Source organism: Carettochelys insculpta, chromosome 29 (genome assembly GCF_033958435.1).
Source record: "Carettochelys insculpta isolate YL-2023 chromosome 29, ASM3395843v1, whole genome shotgun sequence".
NCBI lineage: Eukaryota > Metazoa > Chordata > Testudines > Carettochelyidae > Carettochelys > Carettochelys insculpta.
Genome location: NC_134165.1, coordinates 12,706,775 through 12,730,708, shown reverse-complemented (window position 1 = coordinate 12,730,708; position 23,934 = coordinate 12,706,775). Strand labels below are relative to the sequence as shown.

At 50.0% G+C, this 23,934-nt stretch overlaps 1 protein-coding gene across 1 annotated transcript in view; it reads left to right on the top strand.

Moving 5' to 3' along the window:
• The first annotated feature begins 4,097 nt into the window (after window positions 1-4,097).
• FAIM2 (Fas apoptotic inhibitory molecule 2) overlaps window positions 4,098-23,934 on the top strand; it is a 32,841-nt gene continuing 13,004 nt past the window's right edge. Inside the window, exons 1-7 of the mRNA XM_074979888.1 lie at window positions 4,098-4,182; window positions 11,066-11,169; window positions 12,340-12,404; window positions 15,116-15,169; window positions 18,867-18,917; window positions 19,651-19,690; window positions 21,549-21,586. Coding sequence (XP_074835989.1) covers window positions 4,113-4,182; window positions 11,066-11,169; window positions 12,340-12,404; window positions 15,116-15,169; window positions 18,867-18,917; window positions 19,651-19,690; window positions 21,549-21,586 — 422 coding nt within the window. The 5' untranslated portion in view covers window positions 4,098-4,112. The remainder of the gene's footprint in view (window positions 4,183-11,065; window positions 11,170-12,339; window positions 12,405-15,115; window positions 15,170-18,866; window positions 18,918-19,650; window positions 19,691-21,548; window positions 21,587-23,934) is intronic.

Genomic DNA, 23,934 nt, shown 5'->3' with positions numbered 1-23,934 from the left:
TTGGTGGAGTTCACCTGGCCTGGCGTTGGTGCCATCTGAGATGAGATTGCCTGGGACTGGCGCAGGCTGAACTGACTCAACCAGCGATTGGTTGAAATTGTTTTTTTCTAATTGCTTGCTGTGCACCTGGAAAGAGCTTAGCTGTAATTGGTGCATATTAAGCACAGTCTTTGAGTGGTCTAGATGGAGCTTGGTCCTGCTGTGAGGGCAGGGACTGGACTTGATGGCCTCTAGAGATCCCTTCCAGTTCTACGATTCTGCAATTCTATTTAGGTACATCTTTGGCTTTTTCATATTTGGTCTTTTTTATGGGCCTAATCCTTCTTCCCTTAAAGGCAATGGCAAACTATCATTGATTTCAATGGGACGGGGACAGGGTATGTTCTCTGTTCCTGGCATGGTGATAAATTTCTTTTATTAATAATAATAATAATGTTACTAAGGTAACCCAAGAGGCCCTGAGCTGGGCGGGTGAAGTCTGCTCTTCGTCATTAACTAGGAGGCCCGTGGCTTTTAGCTCATGGGGTAGAGGCTCACAGTTTTGGTGCCGAAGGCCACAGGTTCAATCCCACCTGTCAGTGACCCAGATCTGTCAGCTTCATGTTTCTATAGAACTTTTCATTCATAGCTTTATAAAGGAGAGGAGTATAATTACCCCTTTTACAGATGGGGAAACTGAGGCACAAAGCAGCATCTTGCCCAAGGTCACCCAACAGATCAGAACTCAGATTAGATCTGAGGTCTCCAAGCCAGTGCTCTATCCATTGGGTGACCACGCCGCCTCTGCTGAGCTTTCGTTCTACTGCTGAAAAGTTGTTAGGCTGGATTCCACCCTGGCGCCCTTTCTAGGGAATCTCATTAAAGCCTGCAAGAGAAGTTTTGCTTTCAGCTTCTGTGCCTTGAATACAGGCAAAGTTGATGGCGCCACTCATGCAAGTTCAGAAATGTTCCCTGTTGGCCATTTTACCCCCATGAGTCGTCATTCTGATTCTAACCCATTCTCATGGGTTCCCATTCTTTCTTCAGTGCCCCCTTGCATACATCAGAAAGAATCAGGTCAGCCCAGATGTAACTGCACTGAAATATACAGGGTGATCCCAGCTGCCGAGTGCCAGTAATGGTCTGAATTAGGGACCAAGTCAGTTGTTCCTAACCTGGGGTCCATGGATCCCTGGGGGTCCGCGAGGGTATTGCAGGCGGTCCGGGAAAAAAATATAAATAAAAATGACCATAAAAAATAAATTTCAAAGTTACAATCAATTATTATTTTTAAAATAAATTTCTTCCAATATTATGGATTGCTGTATGAAAATGTTATGATTTCCTTTTTCATTTAATGAAGTGTACATAGCGTGTAGAATTGGCTTGGAGAGGGGGCCATGAACAGTGTGGGGGGTGGGTGATTGAGGGACTGCACTGGTGAAAAGGTTGGGAACCAATGAACCAGGCTATAAAAGCAAAACATTTCCTCACTTGAAAGTGGACTAATTTCCCCTCCTGTTTCTGGAGAACACCAAGGATGGGATTTAACTTCAGGACCATTCAGTGTCTCTCCTTCATGGGAAGTCAAGAAGAAACGGTGGTAGAAGAAGTACTTCACAGGTGGGAACAATGTTCCTGCTACGTTTTTAATGTCTGTGTGTGGAATAAATTTTGTTGTGTGTGCTGTGCAAATGGACACCATCGCTAGACACCTGCTGCCAGCTGCGGGCAGTTTTTTTTTTTTTTCCTAGTTTGTAAAATGCTTTGGGATCCTTTGGAAGACGTTGGGGGATTGTCAGTTGGAGTCAGGTTCCTAAATCCCACTGACAGTCAATGAGATTTAGGCACCTGCTTGAAAATCTTCCTCCTTCCCACCGCAACTGCTCAGAGTATCTGCTATTAGCTGTTCAAGTCCAGGCCTGCTGATGAGGGGCAGGGGACAAAGCGAGCCATTACCCTGGGGTCTGACGTTTCACAGGGGCCCAGAGCTTCGGCAGCCGGCGCTGCTGCTTCAGCTCTGCTCGGACGCTCTGCATGGCTGAGGGCTGGGTGTGGGGGCAGTGCCACAGTCTGAGCGGCACTTCAGACTGACAGCCCGAGGCCCCACCCCTTCCACCTTTTGCCACGCCCCTTCTGAGGGTTTGGAGCTGGACCCCTCTACCACCTTGCCCCGGTATCCACCGTAGTGGTCATCCCTGTTGGTGGTGTAAGAACACTACAGGCCGTGCTGAGAGAGGGGTGGGCCCTGGGCAACCCTCCCCACATGTCCCTCTGCTTCATCCCCACTCAGCCCTGTAACCCGCTCCCCACCCAGGCAACAGGCCTGGGGTCTATCGGGGTCGAGAGTTGGGCGGTGGAGGCAGCCAGGATCACCTCCCCTGCTCCCTGCACTCACTACATGGGTGGCAGGAGTGGCAGCCTGCTCCACCCTGCTGTGCCAGTCCACACCACCCTCTCAGCCTGTTGCGCTCGCTGCTCTGCAGATGGCGGGAACTGGAGGGATGTGCTGTGGAGAATGGAGGCACAGAGGGCTGGGAGAGAGGCCCAGCACAGCAGGCTACTTGCTAAGCACTTAAATATATTTGCCAATCAGCTCTTATGTGCAGGGGAATGTTCTCCTCTCAGCAGGGTGTTTCGGTTCCCAAAGGGGCGCCGGATAATCTGACACGAAGCAGATCCCCTTTGATCAGCAGTTTCTTTGAAACTACCATTTAAATGATAGATTTGAAGGCCAGGGTGCAGACTGCCCCAGGTAACACCCCATTCCTCCTGCCCATAGATGGCTGGGGCAGCTGCCACAGGGCCCCCAAAAGCACAGGGCCTGGGGCAGCCGCCCCAGTTTGCCCTACGTATAGAATGACTCTGGCATTACTTAATCCTGAGTCAGTGCAGTGGGGGCTGGACCGGATGACTTCTTGAAGTCCCTTCCAGCATTGCATTTCCATGGTTTGTAAAACCTTGGCTCAGGTCACGTAGGTAGGAGGCACAGTTGCCTGCAATAAGCAAGATGTTCCTTAGCAAAATGATGCTCATTGTACGCTTCCTGGCACAAAAACCTGCATAATTACCCCTTGAATCACTTGCAAAGGAGCTTTACTGGTCTGAGAGGCCTAACTGTGGAACCCCTTTGGGCCAGGGCTTTTCTGTCCATCATAGGCACAAGTCTGAAACAACTGTGACTTAAAAATCTGCTAAAACTTCCAGCTCTGTTTTCATTCTGCTTGATGCTGTAGGTCAGATATTATGATTTTGATGCAGGAATGACCAGGTGCAATTGTCTGGTCTCTGCCAAGCAAGAGGTCAGAGCAGATGAACACACTGGTTCTCTCTGGCCTTCAAATCTATTATTTACATGGTTGTGTCAAAGAAACTGCTGATGAAAGGGGATCTGCTTTACGTCTGATTATCTGGACCCCTTTTGGGAACAGAAACAGCCTGCTAAGAGGAGAACATTCCCCTGCACATAAGGGCTGATTTGCAAATATAGTTCAGTGCCTAAAGGTGGAGACAGATGCCTAACTTCCAAGGGCAGACAGTGGGCGTTAGGTGCTTTTGAAAACCACAAGGCATCTGTCTGCCTCTTGAGGTGTCTAAATACCTTTGTCAGCCTGGCCTTAGCCCTCCCACTACATATCTGTCTCTCCTTGGCCTTCTCTCTCCTCCATTTTGTCCTCTCCCATTCCATATCTGTCCCTCCTTGGCCTTCTCTCTCCTCCATTTTGCTCTCTCCCACTGCATTTCTGTCCCTCATTGGCCCTCTGTCCTCCTCCATTTTGACCTCCTTCTGCCTTCTCTTGGGATGAGGCCTAGTGTGCAGGTTCTGTTCACCACCATGGACCTGTGTTGAATATTGGGCATCTTTCGGTTGGTGGCAGGTTTTGCGTTTCACCTAAGCTACTGATGACTTCATGTTCATGAGATGTCAGCTGATGGGTCCTGCTGGGAGGTTGCTCTTATTCCTCTTCTTGCTATCTTGGCTATTTTAATTCTGTTTTCTCTTTGCCTCGCAGCTCTCTGTGAATAACAAACCGCCTAACTCTGAGGGACAGCAAGGACAGGGAGAGAAGAAGGACACCGCAACTGCCCCCTCGGCACCCCCAACTTATGAGGAAGCGACTTCAGGGGAAGGGATGAAAACGGAGGCATTCTCCCCTCCACCATCAGTACCCCTCCACCCCAGCTGGGCTTACGTGGACCCCAGTGAGTACTCGCTGGTCCTGCAGTGCTGTGTAATGTATTCAGACAGTTTATTGTCTCCATTTTACTAATGAGAAAAGCTGAGGTAAAGAGATGTGGTCAACGTCACAGAATAAGTCAGTGACAGAGCCAGAAAGAGAATCCAGGTGTTTTGAACTCCAAGCCCCTGGCTCAAATCAATGGGCTCTGCTCCTTGTCAGGGCAGGGGATAGAATCCGGGAGTCTTGATTTCCCATCCCTTTTTCTAACCATTGGCCCACACTGTCTCTTGGTGCTGGGATTAGAAGCCAGGAGTCTTGGCTACCAGTCCCCTGCTCTAACCACTTGACCCAACTCCCTCTCAAAGCCAGGGACAGAAGCCAGGAATCCAGACTCAAGCCGTCTCCTCTGTCCAGTAGGAAACATTCTCTCTTGCTTTTGTCACCAAATCCAGCCAGCTCTGTCAGAAACACTTCCCAGCTTGGTTTCTGCATCTTTGCACAGTCTGAATACAGATCATCAGGGGTTAAAATGCCCCTGAGACATCTCAGCGGGGCTTGAGGGCAGAATCTATCCAGAGCCAACCTGTTCGGCCATGGTAGGGCTGATTTCTTAGTAAGCAAATAGCCGGTGCTGTTATACTGAATCTCAGGTGGTATCTTTCGTGGATGTCACTGCTGGTTTGTTTGGATTGAATTTCCAGGTGCACATGAATGGGGATTATTTCTGTTACATCCTGTTACTGCATCCCTAGGGTCCCAGCAACGCTAAAGATGGGTCCAGGGAGACCTCCTGCTGCAAGGAAGAGTGGGGATAATAAGTCACAGTGCTGTTTACCTGGTGCTCCCTGAAGACACCTCAATTTAAGCAGTCAGAGCCAGCTTTTCTGAAGTCCAGGGTCTGCATTCTGCTGCTCTCCTTAATTCCTTTTGTCAGGATGCTGAACTCAGCTGTCGCATGGTCACTGCTGCTCAGGTTGCCACCCACATCTATTTCCCCTACCATTTCTTCTCTGTTTGTGGGCAGCAGGTCAAGAGGAACGGAACCCAATGCTTGCACAAGGAAGTTGTCCCAACACTCTCCAAAAACTTCCTGGATTTGTCTGTACATGGCTGTCTTTCTTTCCCAGCAGATGTCAGGTTGTTTCAAGTCCTCTACAAGTACCAGGGCCTGCAACCTGGAAACTTCTGTTAGTCGTCCGAAGAAAGCATCATCTACCTCATCTTCCTGGTCTGGTGCTCTATAGTAGACACCCACTACAACATCACCCTTGTTGCTCTCACCTCTAATTCTAATCCTAAAACTCGCAACAGACTTTTCCCCAGTTTCATACCAGAACTCTGAGCACTCAAACTGCTCTCTTTCACACAGTGCAACTCCTCCACCTTTTTCTCCTGCCTCTGGCCTTCCTGACCAGTTTATACCCATTCCTGACAGTGCTCCAGTCTTGTGAGTTACCCCCCAAAGTCTCTGTTATCCCAATCATATTCCTTGATTTTGCCAGGATGTTCGATTCTTCCTGCTTTTTCCACAGGCTTCTTGAGTTCGCTTGCAGACATCCAGTCAATTACTGTACTTTTTTATTATGAATCAGGAGGCCTTCTCCGGGGCACCTTCCTCCTTGCATTTTCTTATGATATTCCACTTCCTCTCTTACCTCAGGGCTTTGGTCACCATCCCCAGCAAACCTTCCTTCTTGCCCTTCCTGCATCCTAGAATACTCAAAGAGCTGATAGAGGAGGTATCTGAGCCTTTAGCTATTGTCTCTGAAAAGTCACGCAACTCTGGGGAAATTCCAGAAGAATGGAAAAAGGGCAAATGCGGTGCCCGTCTTTTAAATAGGGAATAAGAACAACCTAGGAGATTACAGAGTAGGCAGTTTAATTTCTCTGCCAGGAAATATAATGGAGCAAGTAATTGATGGGATTCACCTGCAAACGTCTGGAAGAAAATAAGGTGATAGGTAACAGCGAGCATTGATATAGTAGATTGGTGCGGAGCTAATCTACAGAAACTAAGCCACTCTGCGCTGGACAGGGAAAGACGGAAGGAAATAGTGAGGGAGGCATTGGACTCCAAGCCCGTGGTTGTTGATGGGGCCGCGCTTCAACACGGTGTTTTGGAGTCCGGAAGAACGGTCTTCTGGACTCCAAATCACATGACGTTATGCTAATGAGGCACAGGGATTTTGCATCCGCACCTCATTAGCCTCTTTCTCTCCATGTACTAGCATGCCACGTCTGAAGGAAGTGGCCTGTGTAGAAACGGCCTTGGAGTATTGTGTCCAGTCTTGGGCACCCTATTTCAAGAAAGAGGTAGCAAAATTGGAGAGGGTCCAGAGAACAGCAACACAAATGATGAAAGGTCCAGAGAACATGAGCTATGAGGAAAGGCTGAAAGAATTGGGCTTGTTTAGTTTAGAAAAGAGAAGACTGAGAGGGGACATGATTGCTTGGGCCTCCAGTCCTTTCACCTTCTCTTCCACGCGGACCAGTTTGCACTTGCATACAGATGAAGTCGGTTCTGTCCTCTGGGAGAAGGACGAACGTGGCAGTTCTTTTGCAGTTCCTAACAGCTTGTTCTCAGTCTCCTTCTAAGAGCCGCGGTGTCCTATAAGCTTTCCACTCACCACATGTGGCGAACTGGGCACCGTGGTGTGGCGAAGCAGCTCATTAGAGCCACACACGTGGGCGCCCTTCACCCGCTCCGCCCAGGTGCCCCACCACATGGTGGGAAACACACATGGCGGCAGAGGTAGGCGGCTCTTCCTGTGGCTCTGGTGGCCCTGTGCAGCCCCGTGTGGCCCTGTGCAGCTCCTGGCGCAGGGCAGCTTGTGTGGTGCAGGGGTAAGTCACCAGCAGTTTGCACAGGTGTGTGTGGGGATGCCTGAGGGGTTGTCTGGCTCTTGGGGGGCGGGGGCGTGCCTGGCTGGGTGGTGTGGGGCAGTGCCTGGCTGAAGAGGAGTGGCGCTGGCTTGGGGGTGTTACCTGGCCCTTGGGGACGATAGTGCCTGGCTGGGCGGGGCAGGGCGGTGCCTGGCTCAGGGAGAGGCCATGGCAAGCTCTAAATTTCTTTTGGACACCACTGTTCTGAGAGCCTCTTCAGATGTTGTATTTGCTGCTCACAGAAGCCTGAGAGGCAAAACAAACTGCAAGAATACCCCTCAGGCGAACTCCCTGACCAACTCCCTCTGTTTGCCTGGCCTCTGATCACTCTTTTCGAACAAACACACAGTCAGTCCCACTTTCCAGACAAGCAAACGTGGTCAAACAGCCCCGTAACCAGCCCCAGTCCAACAAATGGGCACAGCTCTCACGAGGTAAGGTGGCCTAACGCAGGGATATACAAAGTGGGGGGCAGGCTGTGGGGTCGTGAAATTTCAAAAGAAGGACGCAGCACGGTTGGCTCCTGGGTCTGAGGCTCATACGTCTCATTAAAAATGTTGAAATCTGTTACTGGTTTTATGTCTGTGTATTCACATTTATATACCGATTAATAGTTTTTACATTCTACCGACTTATTTTCTCACCGTGCTGTAAGGGTTTGTTGGGTTTTTTTTTCCATATGAACATAACCAAAATGTCCATCAGTGTGGATGATGTTAGACAGGTTGAGGGGCCCCTGCTAATTGCACGGATGAAAACTGGGGCCTGGTGTAAAAAGTTTGCTCACCCTGACCGAGAGCCTAGAGCCGGGGTCAGCAGCCTTTCTGAGGTGGAGTGCTGAAATTTGATCTTTTGACTGCACTCCAAGTGCTGATGGTACTCTTTAAAGTGATTAATAGTCCTACTTACAACAGCTTCATTAATAAATAAATGAAGATGCCGAACTTTCCTGTGTAGGTGGTTTGGTGGTATTAGCTGGCCTTTTGTTTACCACAGGCAGCATGGTTTTGAGCAAGCTCCCAATTCATGGGGAGGAGGAGCAGGGCTGAGCTCTACCTCGTGTGCCGATGAAAATTGGCTTGCATGCCACTCTTGGCACCTGTGCTGGGGATTGCTGACCCAGTAGAGCACTGAACTAAGGCTCAGGAAGCCTGTTTTCTGTTCCTGGTTCTGCCGTTAACCTACAGGGTGACCTTGAACAAGTCACCTCCCTTCCCTCTCCCTGAGTTTCCTCATCTGTAAAATGGGCACAATGATCCTGCCCTCCTTTGAAAAGTGCTTTGAGACCTGGTAATAAGAGCTAGGGATGATTATTATTCTGCAACAGCATCACTGGTTGCCATAGTAACTGTTACCTCATCTTCCCCCCCACACCCCGTCATCTCAGTCACTCTTCTAGATCCATGTACATGAGCAGTTCTCTGCTCATCCCCTTTCCATACATCAGTGGTTGTGACTCTTGCTGCAGATCTGGCTCATGTTCACTAAACCTCAGAGATGATCCACAGGGCAGGTTTGGTCTTCCCTGTTTGTGTTCCATTATAAGCAAGTGCAGGGCCGTCCTGTGCTGGGAGTGGGGCCTGTCCCCGCTCCCCAATGCCCCAGGCCCTGCCCCCTGCTCCATCCCACCCTCTTACACCCTCCCCCAGCAACAGGGCTGGGGGATGACCTACAGTGGGGCGTTACATGCGGCAGTGGTAGCAGTGCCAGGTCACCCCCAGCCCTGACCCCAGGTGATTCTCGACTTCCCATCCATAAGACAACAGGGGTAGCCACCACACAGCCCCCAAAAAGTGCAGGGCTGGGGCAGCCGTCCCATCCTATCCTGTGGATGGGATGGCTGTGGGCAAGAGGCTTCTCAGCTCAGCTATTTCTGGCGGAGGAGCTGCGGGTGGATTGGGACACGGTCTAGAAGGCGGCAAGGGACGGTGCTGACTCACTTTGTGACTGCGGGCGAGTCAGTCAGCAGCCTGGAGTATAACTCTCAGTGGGGCAGTGAAGACGACCTCTGAGGGGAAAAGCAGGCGGTGCCGTCTCGCATACATTTCTCTCCAGGGAACCAGAAGCGATCAAAGTGAGGCAGCCCTGTGTTAATCTCAGGCAATTATCCCACACCACGGGATTGCAGAGCTAGTTTAGAGCATACTGAGGGTGTGTTTAACATTCAGCAAGAGGAAAGACCTCCGGCTATGGCTGGAAAGTAGGGGTATGATCTTAGCGCTCATTAATGATCCCATATCACCGTTAGCAAGAATAGGAGCGCTCCCCTCCTGTGCTGGCCACTCTCTAGTTGGGGTAAGTATGTGCTGCCTCTGCAAATTCTCCTGAGAAACAGCATTCTGCTCTGGCGCCTCTCCCAAACTGCCGTGCAGGGTTGTTTGCCGTTCAGCACCTGCTGCCCTCCTCCCCAGCAACCTTTCTTTTCATAACTTCCTCTCATTTTATTCAAATCCTTCCAAACCCTTAAATGTTTTGATTTTTATCATCCCAGAATAATTTGTTCAGGCTCCTTTTAATACTTGTTTACTTTTAGGCACACCAAAAATTCTCGAAACGTGTTCATAGAATCATAGAATCCCAGGGCTAGAAGGGACATCAGGAGGTTGTCGAGTCCAGCCCCCTGCCCGAAGCAGGATCAACCCCAACCAAATCATCCCAGCCAGGACTATGTCAAGCCAGGACTTAAAAACCTCTAGGGATGGAGATTCCACCACCTGTCTCCATAACGCATTCTAGTGCTTCCCCACCCTCCTGGTGAAATGATTTTTCCTAATATCCAACCTAGGCCTCCCCTACTGTAACTTGAGACCATTGCTCCTTGTTCTGCCATCTATTCATTTTGTGTCTGACCTGACTTCATGATTCTCCCCCATCACGACTTTTTGAAACTGCCTATGAACCAAAAACTGGATTCTTAGCTCTGTTCTGCTGTTAAGTCCCAATCCAGGATGCGAATTTTCTGGGGCTCTTTTGCAAACTTGGCTTAATCTAATTCTTGACCCCCCCACCCCCCACTCTCTGGTTTGCTCACCTTGAAAATATTTTTCTGATTTGTCAACCTTGATTACTATTTTTGGTTCTCTGTACCTTAAATATTGAGTCTGTTCTGGTATGGCTATGGTCTGAAGAAGTGGGTCTGTCCCATGAAAGCTCACCTAATAAATTATTTTGTTAGTCTTTAAAGTACTACTTTACTGCTTTTTTATTTTGATAGTATATAGACTAGCACGGCTATCTCTCTCTTACTGTTGATAGTCAGATGGTGGAGATATCTTAAAGGTGGACTATTAATCTCTTCTTTGTAGGGCAGATTTTTTTTTTCTTTACAGTAAGTTGTGACCTTTCATGCTGTCACGTATGGCAACACCCCAAATGCTTGCTTAACAGGCTTAAAACTTTCCATGCAGTTAGTTCTCAAAGGGGAGGGAGCGGAAGGTTTCCAGAAAGTGTGCTCTCTTTATAGCAGTTACAGATCCCTGAGGATCTGCTTTTGTGGAGGGCTTCGCCAGCTTAGAGGCTGGGTAGGGAACCAGAGGACACAAGTCCAGTGGTTCCCAACCTTTTCACTAGTGCCCCCATTTACTCTCAATATCATTCCCAGACCCCCCCACCAAAGCCAATTCTAGTCACACAAAGACCCCACAACATAGATTTTCGGGCAGCAATTAATAACACTATTGGAAGATATTTCATTTAAAAATAATAATTGATTATAACTTTGCAATTTGTTACAACTTGTTTTCTATGGTCATTTTTATTTATCTTTTTTTCATGGACCCCCAGGGGTCCACGGACCCCGGGTTGGGAAGCACTAGTCTAAACTAATATGGCTCCAGAAGTATTTCCTTGACCTGTTGGTGCAACATGTGTGGGAGATCTTGAGGCTTTGGGGGTAATCCAGGCCTGCTATAAACTTTAATCCATTCCTGGTTCCAGACAACACCCCAGTGCACTCTGGTTAAGTGGCTGGGATAATGGGGCAAACCTGGGAGATGGCATGAGATGTCTCTCTCTCTTTCCAGGTGTCAGTCCAAACTATGGCAGTGGAGGGTACCCAGGGGACACGGAGCTCCTCACGACCTTCAACTGGGATGACAAAAACGTGCGCAGAGTGTTCGTCAGAAAGGTACCTGCTGGGACAGCCTCCCAGGTCTACGTAGGGTTACGCCAAGCCCCAAGAGGGAGGGAGTGATGGAGAATGAAGTGAGACATGGCTCTAATATTTCAGGCAGTGCAATGATGTGCTAGGTCATGTAAGGCTTAGACAGGTCAGGCTGGTGAGACCCAATGAATGTTGTCAGAGGTGATGCATAGGGGGTGCATATGCATAAGAATTTAGGGTAGCCTAAAGGCTGCTCTAACTCACGGCTGTCACCATCACTGCTGAGCTGCTTCTGGTGAGTTCAGGGGCATTCCTTTCTCTCCGCAGGAGCAGTGCAGCCTGAGGGCTGCACTGACTTGGGGAAATGGGGAGGGACTACCCCTGCACCCACCAGAAGCAGTGAGGTGCTTCTACAGGAAGAGTTGGGCCAGGACGGAGCAGTGGCAGGGGGCAGAGCAGGAGTGGGGAGAGCATGGGGCCTGGGTGGGGGGGAGTAAGCTAGAGTGGGAGGGTTATGGGGAGCATGAGTGGGGTGGGGGCAGGTTGGGGTGGTTCAGGGCATGTGGCTGGCCCCACACTAGCTGAAATCCCTACACTGGCTGGCTCTGACTGCCATCCTGCAGGTCCTCAATGCTAACGTGAATCAGGGCACATTCAGATCTGGGGCTGAAGTGCCTGGCTCAGGCCTCCCTCTGCCCGCTGTGGAGGATGAGCCCAAACTGATGCAGAAAGAATTAATGAATGCCATCCTATTGCAGCTGGGTGACACATCACACCTGTCTCCATTGTGCATTTGGATCACATGGTCTTAAATAGGGATCAGGGCAACAAAATGTTCCTTGGGCCAGATCACCAGGTGGTGAAAATCACCACTGCACCATCGAAGTCACTGGTCTAGATCTCTAAGTGGGACCAATCAGGGTAGTTCCAATGAAGTCAATGGGGCCAGATCCTCTTCTGGTGTAAATTGGTGTCACTCTACTGAAATCAGTGGGCCAGAATGCCAACTAGTGTAAATAATGCGACTTTACTGAACTCAGTAGAGCCAGTTACATCACCTGAGTTTCCAGCTAAGGCTTTCCATCAGTGGAAGATGCAACCCACTTTCCATAGGGGAGCGTGAGTGTGGAGTTTGCCTGCAGACAACCACGTGTGTGCCCTGCGCTGATGTGATGCCCCCATTTCTCCTTTCAGGTCTACGCCATTCTTATGCTCCAGCTGTCTGTCACCGTCAGCATTGTGGCTCTCTTCACCTTCTGGTAGGTCTCTGACTTAGCCACCATCCTCAGCTCTGGTACCTTCCTTTTATCTTGCCGTCAGAGATCAGAAACTCAGCTCCTTGAGGGCCTTTCCTTTGGACCCCGTCTACACTAGACCCGAAAGTTGATGTAAGATACGCATATTCCAGCTATGACAATTAGTGTAGCTGAAATTGACGTATCAAAGATCGATTTTTCTGGCCATCCACACTGAGGGAGGTTGACGGGAATAACTCTCCCGTCGACCTCTGTTATTCCTCCCGAGAATGAGGAGTACCAGAGCCAACCGTGGAGCCCTGATGGTTCGATTTAGCGTGTCCCCACTAGGCATGCTAAATCAAACCCTGAAGATCAACCCTGATCTTCTGACATAAGTGTATGTGCACCCTTGGTCTTTTTTCAGTTACTCAGGCTCCAGGATAACTTTCCATTGAGTATAGTCAGTCTGATACCTGAGTATTTTTCCTCTTGGGTATTAATCACTTAGATACTTGGGTATCTTTTCTTTGGGTGTTATCTGCCACTCAGCTACCTGGAAATCTTTTCTGTGGTTATTAACTGACCTGCAAACCTGTGGATCATTCCACTGAGGGTCGCCTGTCACTGATATCTGGTTGTTTTCCCCTTGGGCAGTAATAAATCAGCCTCTGATGTTTAAGCATGTTACCTTTGGGACAGAGGGACCGACAGAACTGCTGGGCCCTGGGGCAGCAGCTTCGTGTTCCTGGAAGGGGTGGGGCCTCAGCAGAAGGGGCGGGGCATTGGGTAGAGGGGCGGTGCTGAGGCAGCCAGGCCTCAGCTCTGCGTCATTCTGCGCTGCTCCTCTCTTTGCCATCTGTCAAAGCTGCCCAGGGTGCACTGTGTGGCAATTTATAAAGGACCTGAGAGCCCTGGTTATGCCTGGGAGCCTTAGTGGTGCCTGGAAGCCCTGGGCCCTTTTGAATCGCCAGACCCCAGGACAGGGGCCCCTTTGCCTCTCGCCATCTCTCCCTGTCTGTGGTGGTCTGCCCTGGGAGTAGCTTGTCTCTACTCAAGTGGGCAGGTGTCATGCTCCCTACAGCTCAGATAAGATAGTGTTTTGGATGCATGTAGCTCATATTACATATAGGATTAATAATAGATCAGCGTCACTTGAAGAAGTTCAGCTACTTGTCGAAGAGGCTGGCACTCGTTTCCTGTCAGGAGACTTGGCGTATAACATTTGGGGTGGGAAGTTCTATAGCTGGCTCTTTTAGACAACAATTATTTCATATTAATATGCATACTTGGGGAGAACGAATATTGAGAGCAGGAAATTCCACGTGAGGTCTCCTGGGTTTTGCAAGGCAGTGTGCAGCAGCCTGGGAATCAGCATCCCTGGCTTCTAATTCCAGCTTTGCCACTGACTGCAGGATCCTGGGCAAATCTCCTACTTTCTTGATGCCTCAGTGTTCCCATCTATAAAATGGGCCTCCTGATACCGACCTACCTCCCAGGGGTGTTTGTGAGGCTTCTGTAATTAATTTATATTGGACAGTGCTTTGTTGGCTCATTTATTATCATTAATATGGCTACGGATATTCCAATCCCCTTGAGCCAGGCATTGTACAGACACAGAGCAAAACACAGCTCCTGCTCCAAACAGCCCGCAGTCTAAATGGAGAACGCACAGAGAAAGGGTTATTTGTGCCCAGTGTACATAAAACCACAGAGGAAACTAATGAGACAGGTGGGAATTGAACCTGCTCTTTATTCAGCTTAAGCTAATGCCTCTTCCACAAGACGGGACTTTCTGTTAGGCAGTTTCATTTTGTTCCAATCAGTTAAACCTCGGCAGGGGAGGAAGACTAGCCTAGTGGTTAAGGCAGTGATATGAGAGACCCAGGTTTAACTCCTGCCTCTGCTATGGACTTCCTGTGAGACATTGGGCAAGACACTTAATCTCTTATGTGCCTCAATTTCCCATCAGCACTGAGACTGGCCCCACCGGGATAAAACCGCCTGTTGAAACATCATAAAAAAGATACCCCTTATGACTACATCAATCACAGATTCCAGGTTCAGAAGGGATCCTTTAGTCTGGTTCCCATATCACACAGGCCATAGAAATGTGCCAAAACAATTCTTAGAGCCTATCCCTGCACAATCAGCATCAGAGAGTCTTCTAAACTATTTGTGCCGCTAATGCTTTTGCTCCTGTGTATGTGTAACTCACTGGTGCATGAGCGGTACCAGTCCCCCTCTGTGTGGAGATGCAGGAGGTACGGGCTATGGAGTCTCAACGCTAGTGGCTGATGCTTTGAGCTCTGGAGTTCTGGGGTTTGTAGCAGGCTCACTGAATGGGTGTGGATAAGGGGAGCAATTTCTAAGGGTCCCAGGGCTCCCAGATGCTGCTGCAGTAGCAGCCGTGGTGGCCAGGAGCTCTGACCCCCTTCGAAATGCAGTGGCAACACGGCACCATCTCCATGCGGCTCCTGGAGAGTGGGGCAGTGCCGTGCTCTGGCGCTAAGGGCTGACTGCCCTGGGCCACACCCCTTCTGGCAGAGGCCCCGCCACTTCCGGGGGTTGAGACCCTGCCCATGGCACGTGTTGGCCATCACCCATATGCCATTCTGTAGCCAGAACACCCTTCCTGCCTTGGAACAGGGTTAGCCAATGGGCTGTGAAGTGATTGCTGCTCCGTGTCCGCTGCATGATCCTTACCCTTCCTGTTCTTTCTCTCTCCCCTGCAGTGAGCCAGTCAAAGGTTACGTCCAGTCAAACCCGGCCTGGTATTGGGCTTCTTAGTGAGTATCTGATGCCTTTCCCCATTCAGAAATGGATTGCAGTTGAATTTAATTGGAGGCATTTTTACCGCATCTCCCGAGCATTCTGCTGTGTCTGACCACCTCCCCCACTTGTAGGAGACGAAATTCGCCTTTGAGAAGAGAACAAAGGTGAACCAGCAAAAAACAAGAAGTGTACAATGGAAATCTCGATGTAAACTTCTTAGAGTGTTTGCTGCTGTACTGAGATGAATGTAACCAAAACACTTAATGTGCTGCCAGGCACTTTAAACAAAGTATTGTTAAGGTCCCACTGGGTAGGCAGTTTTGAAATATTACATGTGTGGGTGAATTCAGTAGAAGTTGGAGTTGATAGGATTTTCCAAGCTGCAGAGTAAAATCTTCAAAAGCACCCAACTGGCTTTGAAGCCTGGCTCCCATGGACTTAAGTTCCTAATTCACTTAGGCACTGCAGAAGAGTTTACTCATAATCTATCCCTTTACAGATTGATGAGAAAGACCTGATGGCAAAGTTCTACTGTGGCTGCACAAACAGGAGATCAGAGGTTCTCACACTGGGGGTTGGGACCCCAAAGTAGGTTGTGTGCCTCCCTTTGAAGGGGGTTGCCCAAGCTTGGCTCTGGATGGCAGGGTGCTGGTTGCAGGCCCCCTCCCCGGGACTGAAGTCCTCCTTGCTCTCCCTCTGTGGGAAGCCTCTTTCCACAGCCCCATGATTATTCTGGTCCCCTGTACTTTCTGTGGCTTCCTCCCGCAGGAGCAGAGCATAGAGCTATTGACGGTGCATTTTTCAGTGACAGAGAGGTTTGTCTCTGTGCTCATGTTCCTTTGTCATAAGAACATAAGAACATAAGAATGGCCATACTGGGTCAGACCAAAGGTCCATCAAGCCCAGCATCCCATCTGCCGACGGTGGCCAATGCCAGGTGCCCCAGAGAAGGAGAACAGAAGACAAGTGATTTATCTCCTGCCATCCATCTCTTGCCCTTGTTATGAAGGCTAGGGCACCATACTTTATCCCTGGCTAATAGCCATTTATGGACCTGACCTGCAAAAATTTAGACATTTAGCTCATTAGACATGAGCTGCCAGTTCTCTGATTACTGTCAATGCCTTGGGAACCTGTCTTCTCTCCTACTGCTGGGCTGCCTTGGGCAGGAGGGGTGATTGGTTTATTGTTACAGGATAACTGTCCACAGGGCCATGTGATGTTCTGGAGAGGGATGGAGAATGACCCTGCTGGTCAACTTTCTGGAGTTGGTCGATTCTATGGATGTTATAGGTTAACCAGTTAACCAGTAAATCTCATCTTAAGTGAATGAGGTTTACCGGCTCCAGTTAACCAGTAGGGGCTGGAGCAGACCCCTGCCTGGTGTGGGCAGGGGCTTCCTCCAGGCCCGTGGGACCACTGCAGGTAGGGGGTGCTCAAGCAAAGTCATAGCAGCTTGGAGGGGGTAGGGACTCTCCAGTTGCTCCCTGCCCTCCACCTGGGGCCACCCTATAATATTTTCCATCCATGGGCAGAATAATTTTTGTTATGTGCACAGGTAGAAACACATGCTGCTGGCTGTGGGCAGCTGTGAGCATTCTGCTAATCAGCTGGGCGGCATCTGAATCTCTCCTGTGTGGCTGCCCAAGTGCTCAGCTTTCAGGGAACACTGTTGAGGACCTGCTGATTTTTCCCCAGGGGCGCTCCAGCTCCAGAGCACCCACAAAATCTGTACCTATGCATACAAGTGCCTTAGGTTACATCTACGCAGCAATAAACCTCCTCAGCAGTGCTGAGTCCTGGATCCAGATCAGGCAATTCCAGAGCTAAAATAGCAAGAGAGGGATTTGGTCTCAGGCTGGAGCTTGGGATCTGAGACCCTCCCTGCGCTCCAGGTGAAGTGGGAATTGCTACACCACTATATTTAGCCCTGGATCATGAGTGAGCCCCGTTGCCCTGTACATGTGAGAGTTGCTGCTGGGACTCTCTTTGCAGCGTAGACACACTCTAAGGCAGATATTCCCAACCTATGAGTCGTAACCCAAACATGGGTCGCCATTAGATTTTCTAAGTGTCGCCGGCTGGGTGGCTGTGATCCACATGTGGCTCTTTAAGGAACCATTTGCAGCTCCCATCTTTGCTGCCACTCACTCCTCTGGCTTCCAGTCCCTGCTCGGCTGTGCTGAAATGGGACTCCATTTAATTGGTTTAATGGCCGGTAGGAGGGATCCAGCCGTTAAACGAATTAAATTGAGTCCCATTTCGGTGCGGCAAAGCAGAGAACTGCCCACAATGCAGGTGGGGGAAGGAAGTAGAAGGGCTGGGGGAAGCTGTGTGGCAGCAGAGGCCCAGCAAAGGAGCAGCAGGGGGCAGCAGAGGTGCTCGTGTGAGGTCGGTGAGGAGGCATTTCGGGGCTGCGAGAGGTTTAAGCCGGGGGGGTGGGAGGGGAATGAGGGGGAGTAAATCAAGATTTATTTAAAAAAAAAATTTCCCAGGGGAGAAGCTCTGCCCCATGGGCTTGTTTAGTTTGGAAAAGAGAAGATTGAGGGGCAACATCATAGCGGTTTTCAGGTATCTAAAAGGGTGTCATAAGGAGGAGGGAGAAAACTTGTTCTTTTTGGCCTCTGAGGATAGAACAAGAGGCAATGGACTTAAACTGCAGCGGGGGAGGTTTAGGTTGGACATTAGGAAAAAGTTCTTAACTCTCAGGGTGGACAAACAGTGGAATAAATTGCCAAGGGAGGTTGTGGAATCTCCATTGCTGGAGATATTTAAGAACAGATTAGATAGATGTCTATCAGGGATGGTTTAGACAGTACTTGGTCCTGCCATTGGGGCAGGGGGCTGGACTTGATGGCTTCTTGAGGTCACTTCCAGTCCTAGTATTCTAAGATTCTGTGACTGATTTTGAATTGCCTTGGGTCACAAGAAAGTCTTAGTGAATTATCAAAATGGGTCCCCGTCTTAAAAATATTGGGAACCGCTGCTCTAGGGGCTTGTCTACAGTACTGCAATTGATGTTGCACTTCTAGTCTGGACGTGGAAAATCGAGAAACTCTCCCATCAACCTTCCCCTGTATAGATAGACAAGTTAGCCGAGTGCAGATACATCGATTTTAGCTAGACAATTGGCATAGCTGGAATTGAGTGTCTGCGGTCGACTTTTTTGGTCTAGTATAGACATAGCCTAAGGGTAGGTCTACATTACGCGAAAGATCAACCTGGTCAATGTCAATCTTCTGGAGTTTGATTTCAGGGGCCGGTCAAGACGTGCAAAGTTGAACTATCTGGGGTCGGCAGTCTACCTCGATACTCCTGGATATCACAAGGCGTAAGGGAGGTTAACGGGAAAGTTTCTCCCCATTGACCTCCCTGTGCGAAAATGTCCAGGTAAGTTGATTACAGATAAGTTGATTCTAGCTACTCGATTGCCATAGCTGGAATTATGTATCTGCAATCGACTTACCTGCCTAGTGTAGAGCAAGCCTCAGAATTTGTCTTAAACCTCAGCCTTTCTCTAATCTGGATCTGGACGGTTAGTCCACCTCCCAGGGTATTCTAAGAAAGTTCTGCTGTACATCATCCTGGTACAAAGCAGCTAAATGCATCAGGAACAGTCTTAAGCCAAGCTTGTTCCCACCTCTTTCATCAACCTCTCGCTCAGCACCAGGTTCTTCCTCTGTAACTCGATCTCTCTCCTCTTTCTCACAGTGCCGTGTTCTTTGTGACATACTTGATCCTGGCCTGCTGCTCTGGACCCAGGTAAAATATTCCTTCTGCTTTAAACAGCTCAGGAATTGACGTACCAGTGCGTTCCTGTCGCTGGTCAGATCCTATAGATTCCTGCCTCCTGGGCTCTAGCACGAGGTTTACATGCTGAAGATGTGTTTCCAAGCAGCTGCAGCTCAGATGCTGCATTGTAGGGTGCAGAGGGTTTGCAATCCAGTCTCAGTGCTGGGCTGTAGCAGAGGTAATCCAGTTATGTCCCCTTGCTGGAGAGTCGTAGGAGCTGGTGATCCTAGACAGCAGACCTGATGCAATTGTGTATTGGTGCCTGGAGTGGTTGTGTGTGTCAATGCACAGAGCGGTTGTGCGCTGGCACATGGAGCCATTGCAGGTTGCTGTGTCAGAGATGTAACTTGCTGAGGAGCGCCTAAGTTGTGCTGTAGCTGTAAAAGCGGAGGTGATGCTGTTTTTATCTCCGTGCAGCGCAGCTGTTGATGCTGTTTATTATCATGCTAGAAATATGGCAGACCTGGAAATTCCTGGGTGCTTTGCTATAATATAGTGGATACATTTGTGTCGCAATGTAGAAGTCTCCTAGGCACGACACAAAAGCTGCTCAGCAGAATTGTCGCAGCCTTGCCTCACCGGCATATGCAGCACTGATCATTAATTATGACATTCACATGAGGCAACCCATTAATGCAACGCTTTGAAATGATGCCGCTCTCGGGGCAGCGTTGCTGACTGACTCCTTTCACGTCGCTTGCAGGAGGTACTTTCCATGGAACCTGATCCTCTTGAGCATTTTTGTAAGTAATGTATCTGCACGGTGACCGACCTGTCCTTTGGCGTGTTGTAAGTTTCATAGAGACGAAGGCTGGAGGAGACCATTAGTTAAGATAGGTGGTAGAGTTGTGTACAGTAATTGCTACCTTAAACCCAATTCCTGCTGGTTGAACTAGAATGAGATAAGTCAGAGATAAAGGGAGGGACTGTTAAAAAAAAAAAAAAAAAATTCGGAGGAGGCAGGCCTGGTGGGGCAGCGGGTATCTGGGTTCCATGCAGCAATCTGGGGCTATGAAAACATCACGCTTTGCCCTCTGGGTTCGGATGCTCCCTATTAAACCCTCTTGTGGGCCTTACCCCTTCATGGTTCGCATTGAGCATCCAGAAACAGACTTAGTTGGGGCACCTCTTAAGGAGGTTTTGCTGCCTTCTTCACTACACTGGGTGCCACAACTGGAGTCGTTGAAAGATGCCCACAATGAATGGGTGCCTGTCTCTGGCTGGATCCGGGAATCTGCCCATACTAAGCAAGCGCTACGTGGAGCACTGTGGTAATGGAGGCAGTGCAAAATAGGGGTGGTTCAGGAACCCCAGTTTCCTTTTGGTTCCCAAACTGAGCAGATTGCGAGGTTGCAGTGCAGTCCTGTTGCTGCCAGCAGTTCCAGTCAACGGGTCTGAATAGGTTCTGCTGCCCTTTCAGGACTCCAACAGGCTCCATATAGATAGGGATGCCAACTTAGGAATATGTAAAGACTGGGCTCTCCAGTGGGAGTGTTGGAAGCTCCCCTGCCCCGCCCCTTCCTCCCAAGGCCCCGTCCCACGTCTTTCTCCCAAGACTCTGCCCCGCCTCTTCCCGTGAAGCCCTGCCCCATCCACTCCTCCTCTTTCCTGTCACTCATGCTTTTTCCCTCCCACCCATCTACCCCGCCCACATCAGGAGGGACTTACCTGTGGAGTACCCGTGGGAGCTGCAATCACCTGGTGGAGATAGAAGGCAGCCCTGGCTGAATGGGGTGGGAGTGGGTGTTGACCCAGTGCCCCCCCACCTGTCCCACTTGTGGTAACTGGATGTCAGGTGTCCAGCTGGTAGATCTGACAAGCCCCTGTCAGGTGACCTTTGTTGACTGGACTTTCCAAAAGCGATCACCTGGCCACCCTATGTGGCCTCACCACTGGGATAGGCCTGGATGTAGCCTACCTCCTTAGTTGGCAAGAGAACAGGGACACCTCCTGCAGGCGGAACCATCCCATCCATAGGATGAGGTGGGGTGGCCACCCCAGGCCACTCCAGCTGTCATATGGATGGGAGGGGCAGAGGATTAACTGGGGCAGGGCACACGTGATGGAGGCAGGCAACAGCAGCAGCAGGGGGTCCCCTCTTCTCCCCCCGGTCCCCTGCACTCACCACGTAGGTGGTGCGAGTGACAGCCTGCTCTGGTCCAATGGGCTGTGGCCTCCCATCCTGCAGAGCCCTGCTTCTCTGCAGTAGTGGGAAGTGGCCTCTGTTCTGGGGCTCGGCGGGCCAGGAGGGCGCCGCTGGGTGGAAGAGGCTGCCACTGCGCTGTGTCCAGGGGCAGGTGGGGTGAGGGGAGGCACTGCCATCCGCTGCCACCCCCTGCCCCCAGGTAAACTCCAGCCCGGCTGATTGGGGTGACCGTCAAGGTGGGGGTGGAGCAGGGAAGGGGTAGGGCCTGTGGCGTGGAAGATTTCCCTGAGCCCCATGCCCACCTCAGGACAGCCCTACCTGTAGGACAAGCATTCTGCCCTTACCTCACTGTCTCCAGGCAGGATAAGCATGGGACACGTCTGATTAATTATTTGTGGTGTAACAAAGCACATATCACAATACTGACAGTTTCTCTTTCTTCCCAACTCCCCCAGACTCTCTCCATGTCCTATCTCACTGGAATGCTCTCCAGGTAGGTCAGTCAGATCGGCATCAGGTTTCTCTTCCTTTGTTCGGCTCCACATCCGATCTTCATTGTGGCCTCTCCCTTGTCGTCCTCTGTTAGAATGATCTGAGCCACACCGGCCCTGGGCTCCTTTCTGAGCTGTTAAAAGAGCTGAGCAAAACCTGACCCTTCCTTTGACTGCAGCTGGTGGAGGGTGGGATGAGCCCCATGTGTTTTGCCAACAGCTGGCTGTGGGGCAGCTCAGCTCAACTCTGGTGCCAGAGAGAGCCCACCCACCCCCCGCATGGTGCTGCAGGGGCACTGGTGTTTGGGGAGTCCACTGCCACTTCCGTCGTGGCATCTCCCAGCAGGAGGCACCATAGGAGCAGAGCAGGAATGCTGGCTGTGGGGTGTCTCAGCGCCCCGCCACTTCCGTCCTCTCCCAGTAGATGTGTGTGGAGCTGTAGCAATCCCACTTCATGGAAAGAAAAGGGGAGGAGCTCAGGCTGTGGGCGGAGCTTCCAGCAAGTGCAGTCCATCTCTGCCAGCAGGGGGCACTGCAAGGATGCTGGCTGAGCTTAGCTAGAATCTGTTCCTCTAGCTCATGTAATTCACTTTTGTTTTGATAGTGACAATGGCCTCACAAGTATGTGCTGAATTCATGGGGGTCTGTGGTAGTCAGAAAAATGAGCTAAGGGGTGTCAGAATGCAGTAAACAATGGGCTAATGCAAATAATGTCACCTTCTTGCAGAACCTAAAGGAACAGCAGAGATAGGGAAAACCTAACACACATAGGGACGATGTCTGTATAGGTGTAACCCCACTGAAATCAATAGAGTTAGGTCCATGTTCTGGAATTTCTGCCCATCCACACTTATTTTCTTTCTTTCGTTCTTCCATTGAGCTGGGCCCTTTTCCAAGCATTCATTGCTTACTCACTCTGCGTGAGCCTAGGCCAGGTCTACGCTAGACATTAAAGTCGATTGTTGATACACAATTCTAGCTATGACAATTGTGTAGCTACAATCAACTTACCTGGACATCCTCACTGAGGGAGGTTGGTGGGAGAAACTCTCCCGTCAAGCTCCCTTACTCTTTGCGATATTGAGGAGTACAGGAGTGTACTGTCCACCTCAGATAGTTTGATTTTGAGTTTTCCTATTAGTTACGCAAAATCAAACCACGGAAGATCGACCCTGACTGGATCAATCTTCCACATAGTGAAGACATACCCTGTGGTTACGGTTACACGACGAAGTTTTGCTGACAAAATCCTGGGTTTGTGGACAAAACAGGTGGAACATCCACACACAAAATACGTTTTGTCGGCAATTTGTTGACAAAACTCAGCACTTTTGCCAGCAGTGTTCTGCCACTCAGTCATGACACATAACGCTGCTGTCGACAGATCCTGTCGACAAAAAAGCTGTGTGGATGCTCTGGGGGACGGGTCTCCTCTCCACAGACAGGACGTCCACAGCAATGGGCAGCCCTGGCTGCTGTGCTTCCAGGTGTCTGTTCTGTCGAGAGAGCAGCCAGGCAGTCCAGCCGCTCTGTTGACAGGGCAGAGCGCTCTCCCGAACGGCTTTTGTGTGTGGCTGCACTCCGTCGGCAGAAGTTTTATTGGCAAATCTCTTCCAGCAATGACTTCTGTCGACAGATCGCTGTAGCGGAACCGTAGCTGTAGACTCTGCAGCACTGGCACTTATTTTCACTGGCAGCCAACAGCTTTAGTAAATCCCCACCTAGGTTCCCGCCTGAAACCAGCTGCTCCCAAATGCCTGACAAACATCCAGAATTGAGCAAGGAGGAGGAGCTGGATATGTACGTGCATAACAAAAATATGCCAGATTAAATATTCAAAGAAAGAGCAGTGCAAGGGATATAAAATCTCACCTTTTGAGACTCAGCCCAATCTCTAGTAGGGACTAGAAGGAGGCCTTCATGATCTGCTGGCTACAGGGTTCTCAGACCTTCCTCTGAACTATTGGAGATGGAATATCGGATTATATGGACTCTGAGATCGAGTTTGTCCAGCAAAACAATTTCTGTGCTGCAGGAAGTTAACAGAGCCAGGCTTCTGCTGGCCAAAGAGGTTATAGAGGGAAGCAAATTTCAGGCTCAGGGCTGGCCATACCAGCAGCCCCTTTCCATCTATAGCAGAAGGAAAATCCGTCATTTCTCCTACCTGTCTAGCCGGAAACCTGGGAGTCTAGTCGTATGGGAAATGCACAATATTCTCAACTCCCAAGGCCTGATTGCCTGACCACAGAACTCGTGCTTCATATGAATCTCTCTGCTAAGCCCCTGGAGCTTCGAATTGTCCCTCTCCTTCCATCCATTCATAGGATCTAATTAGAAAGGTGGTTTCCAT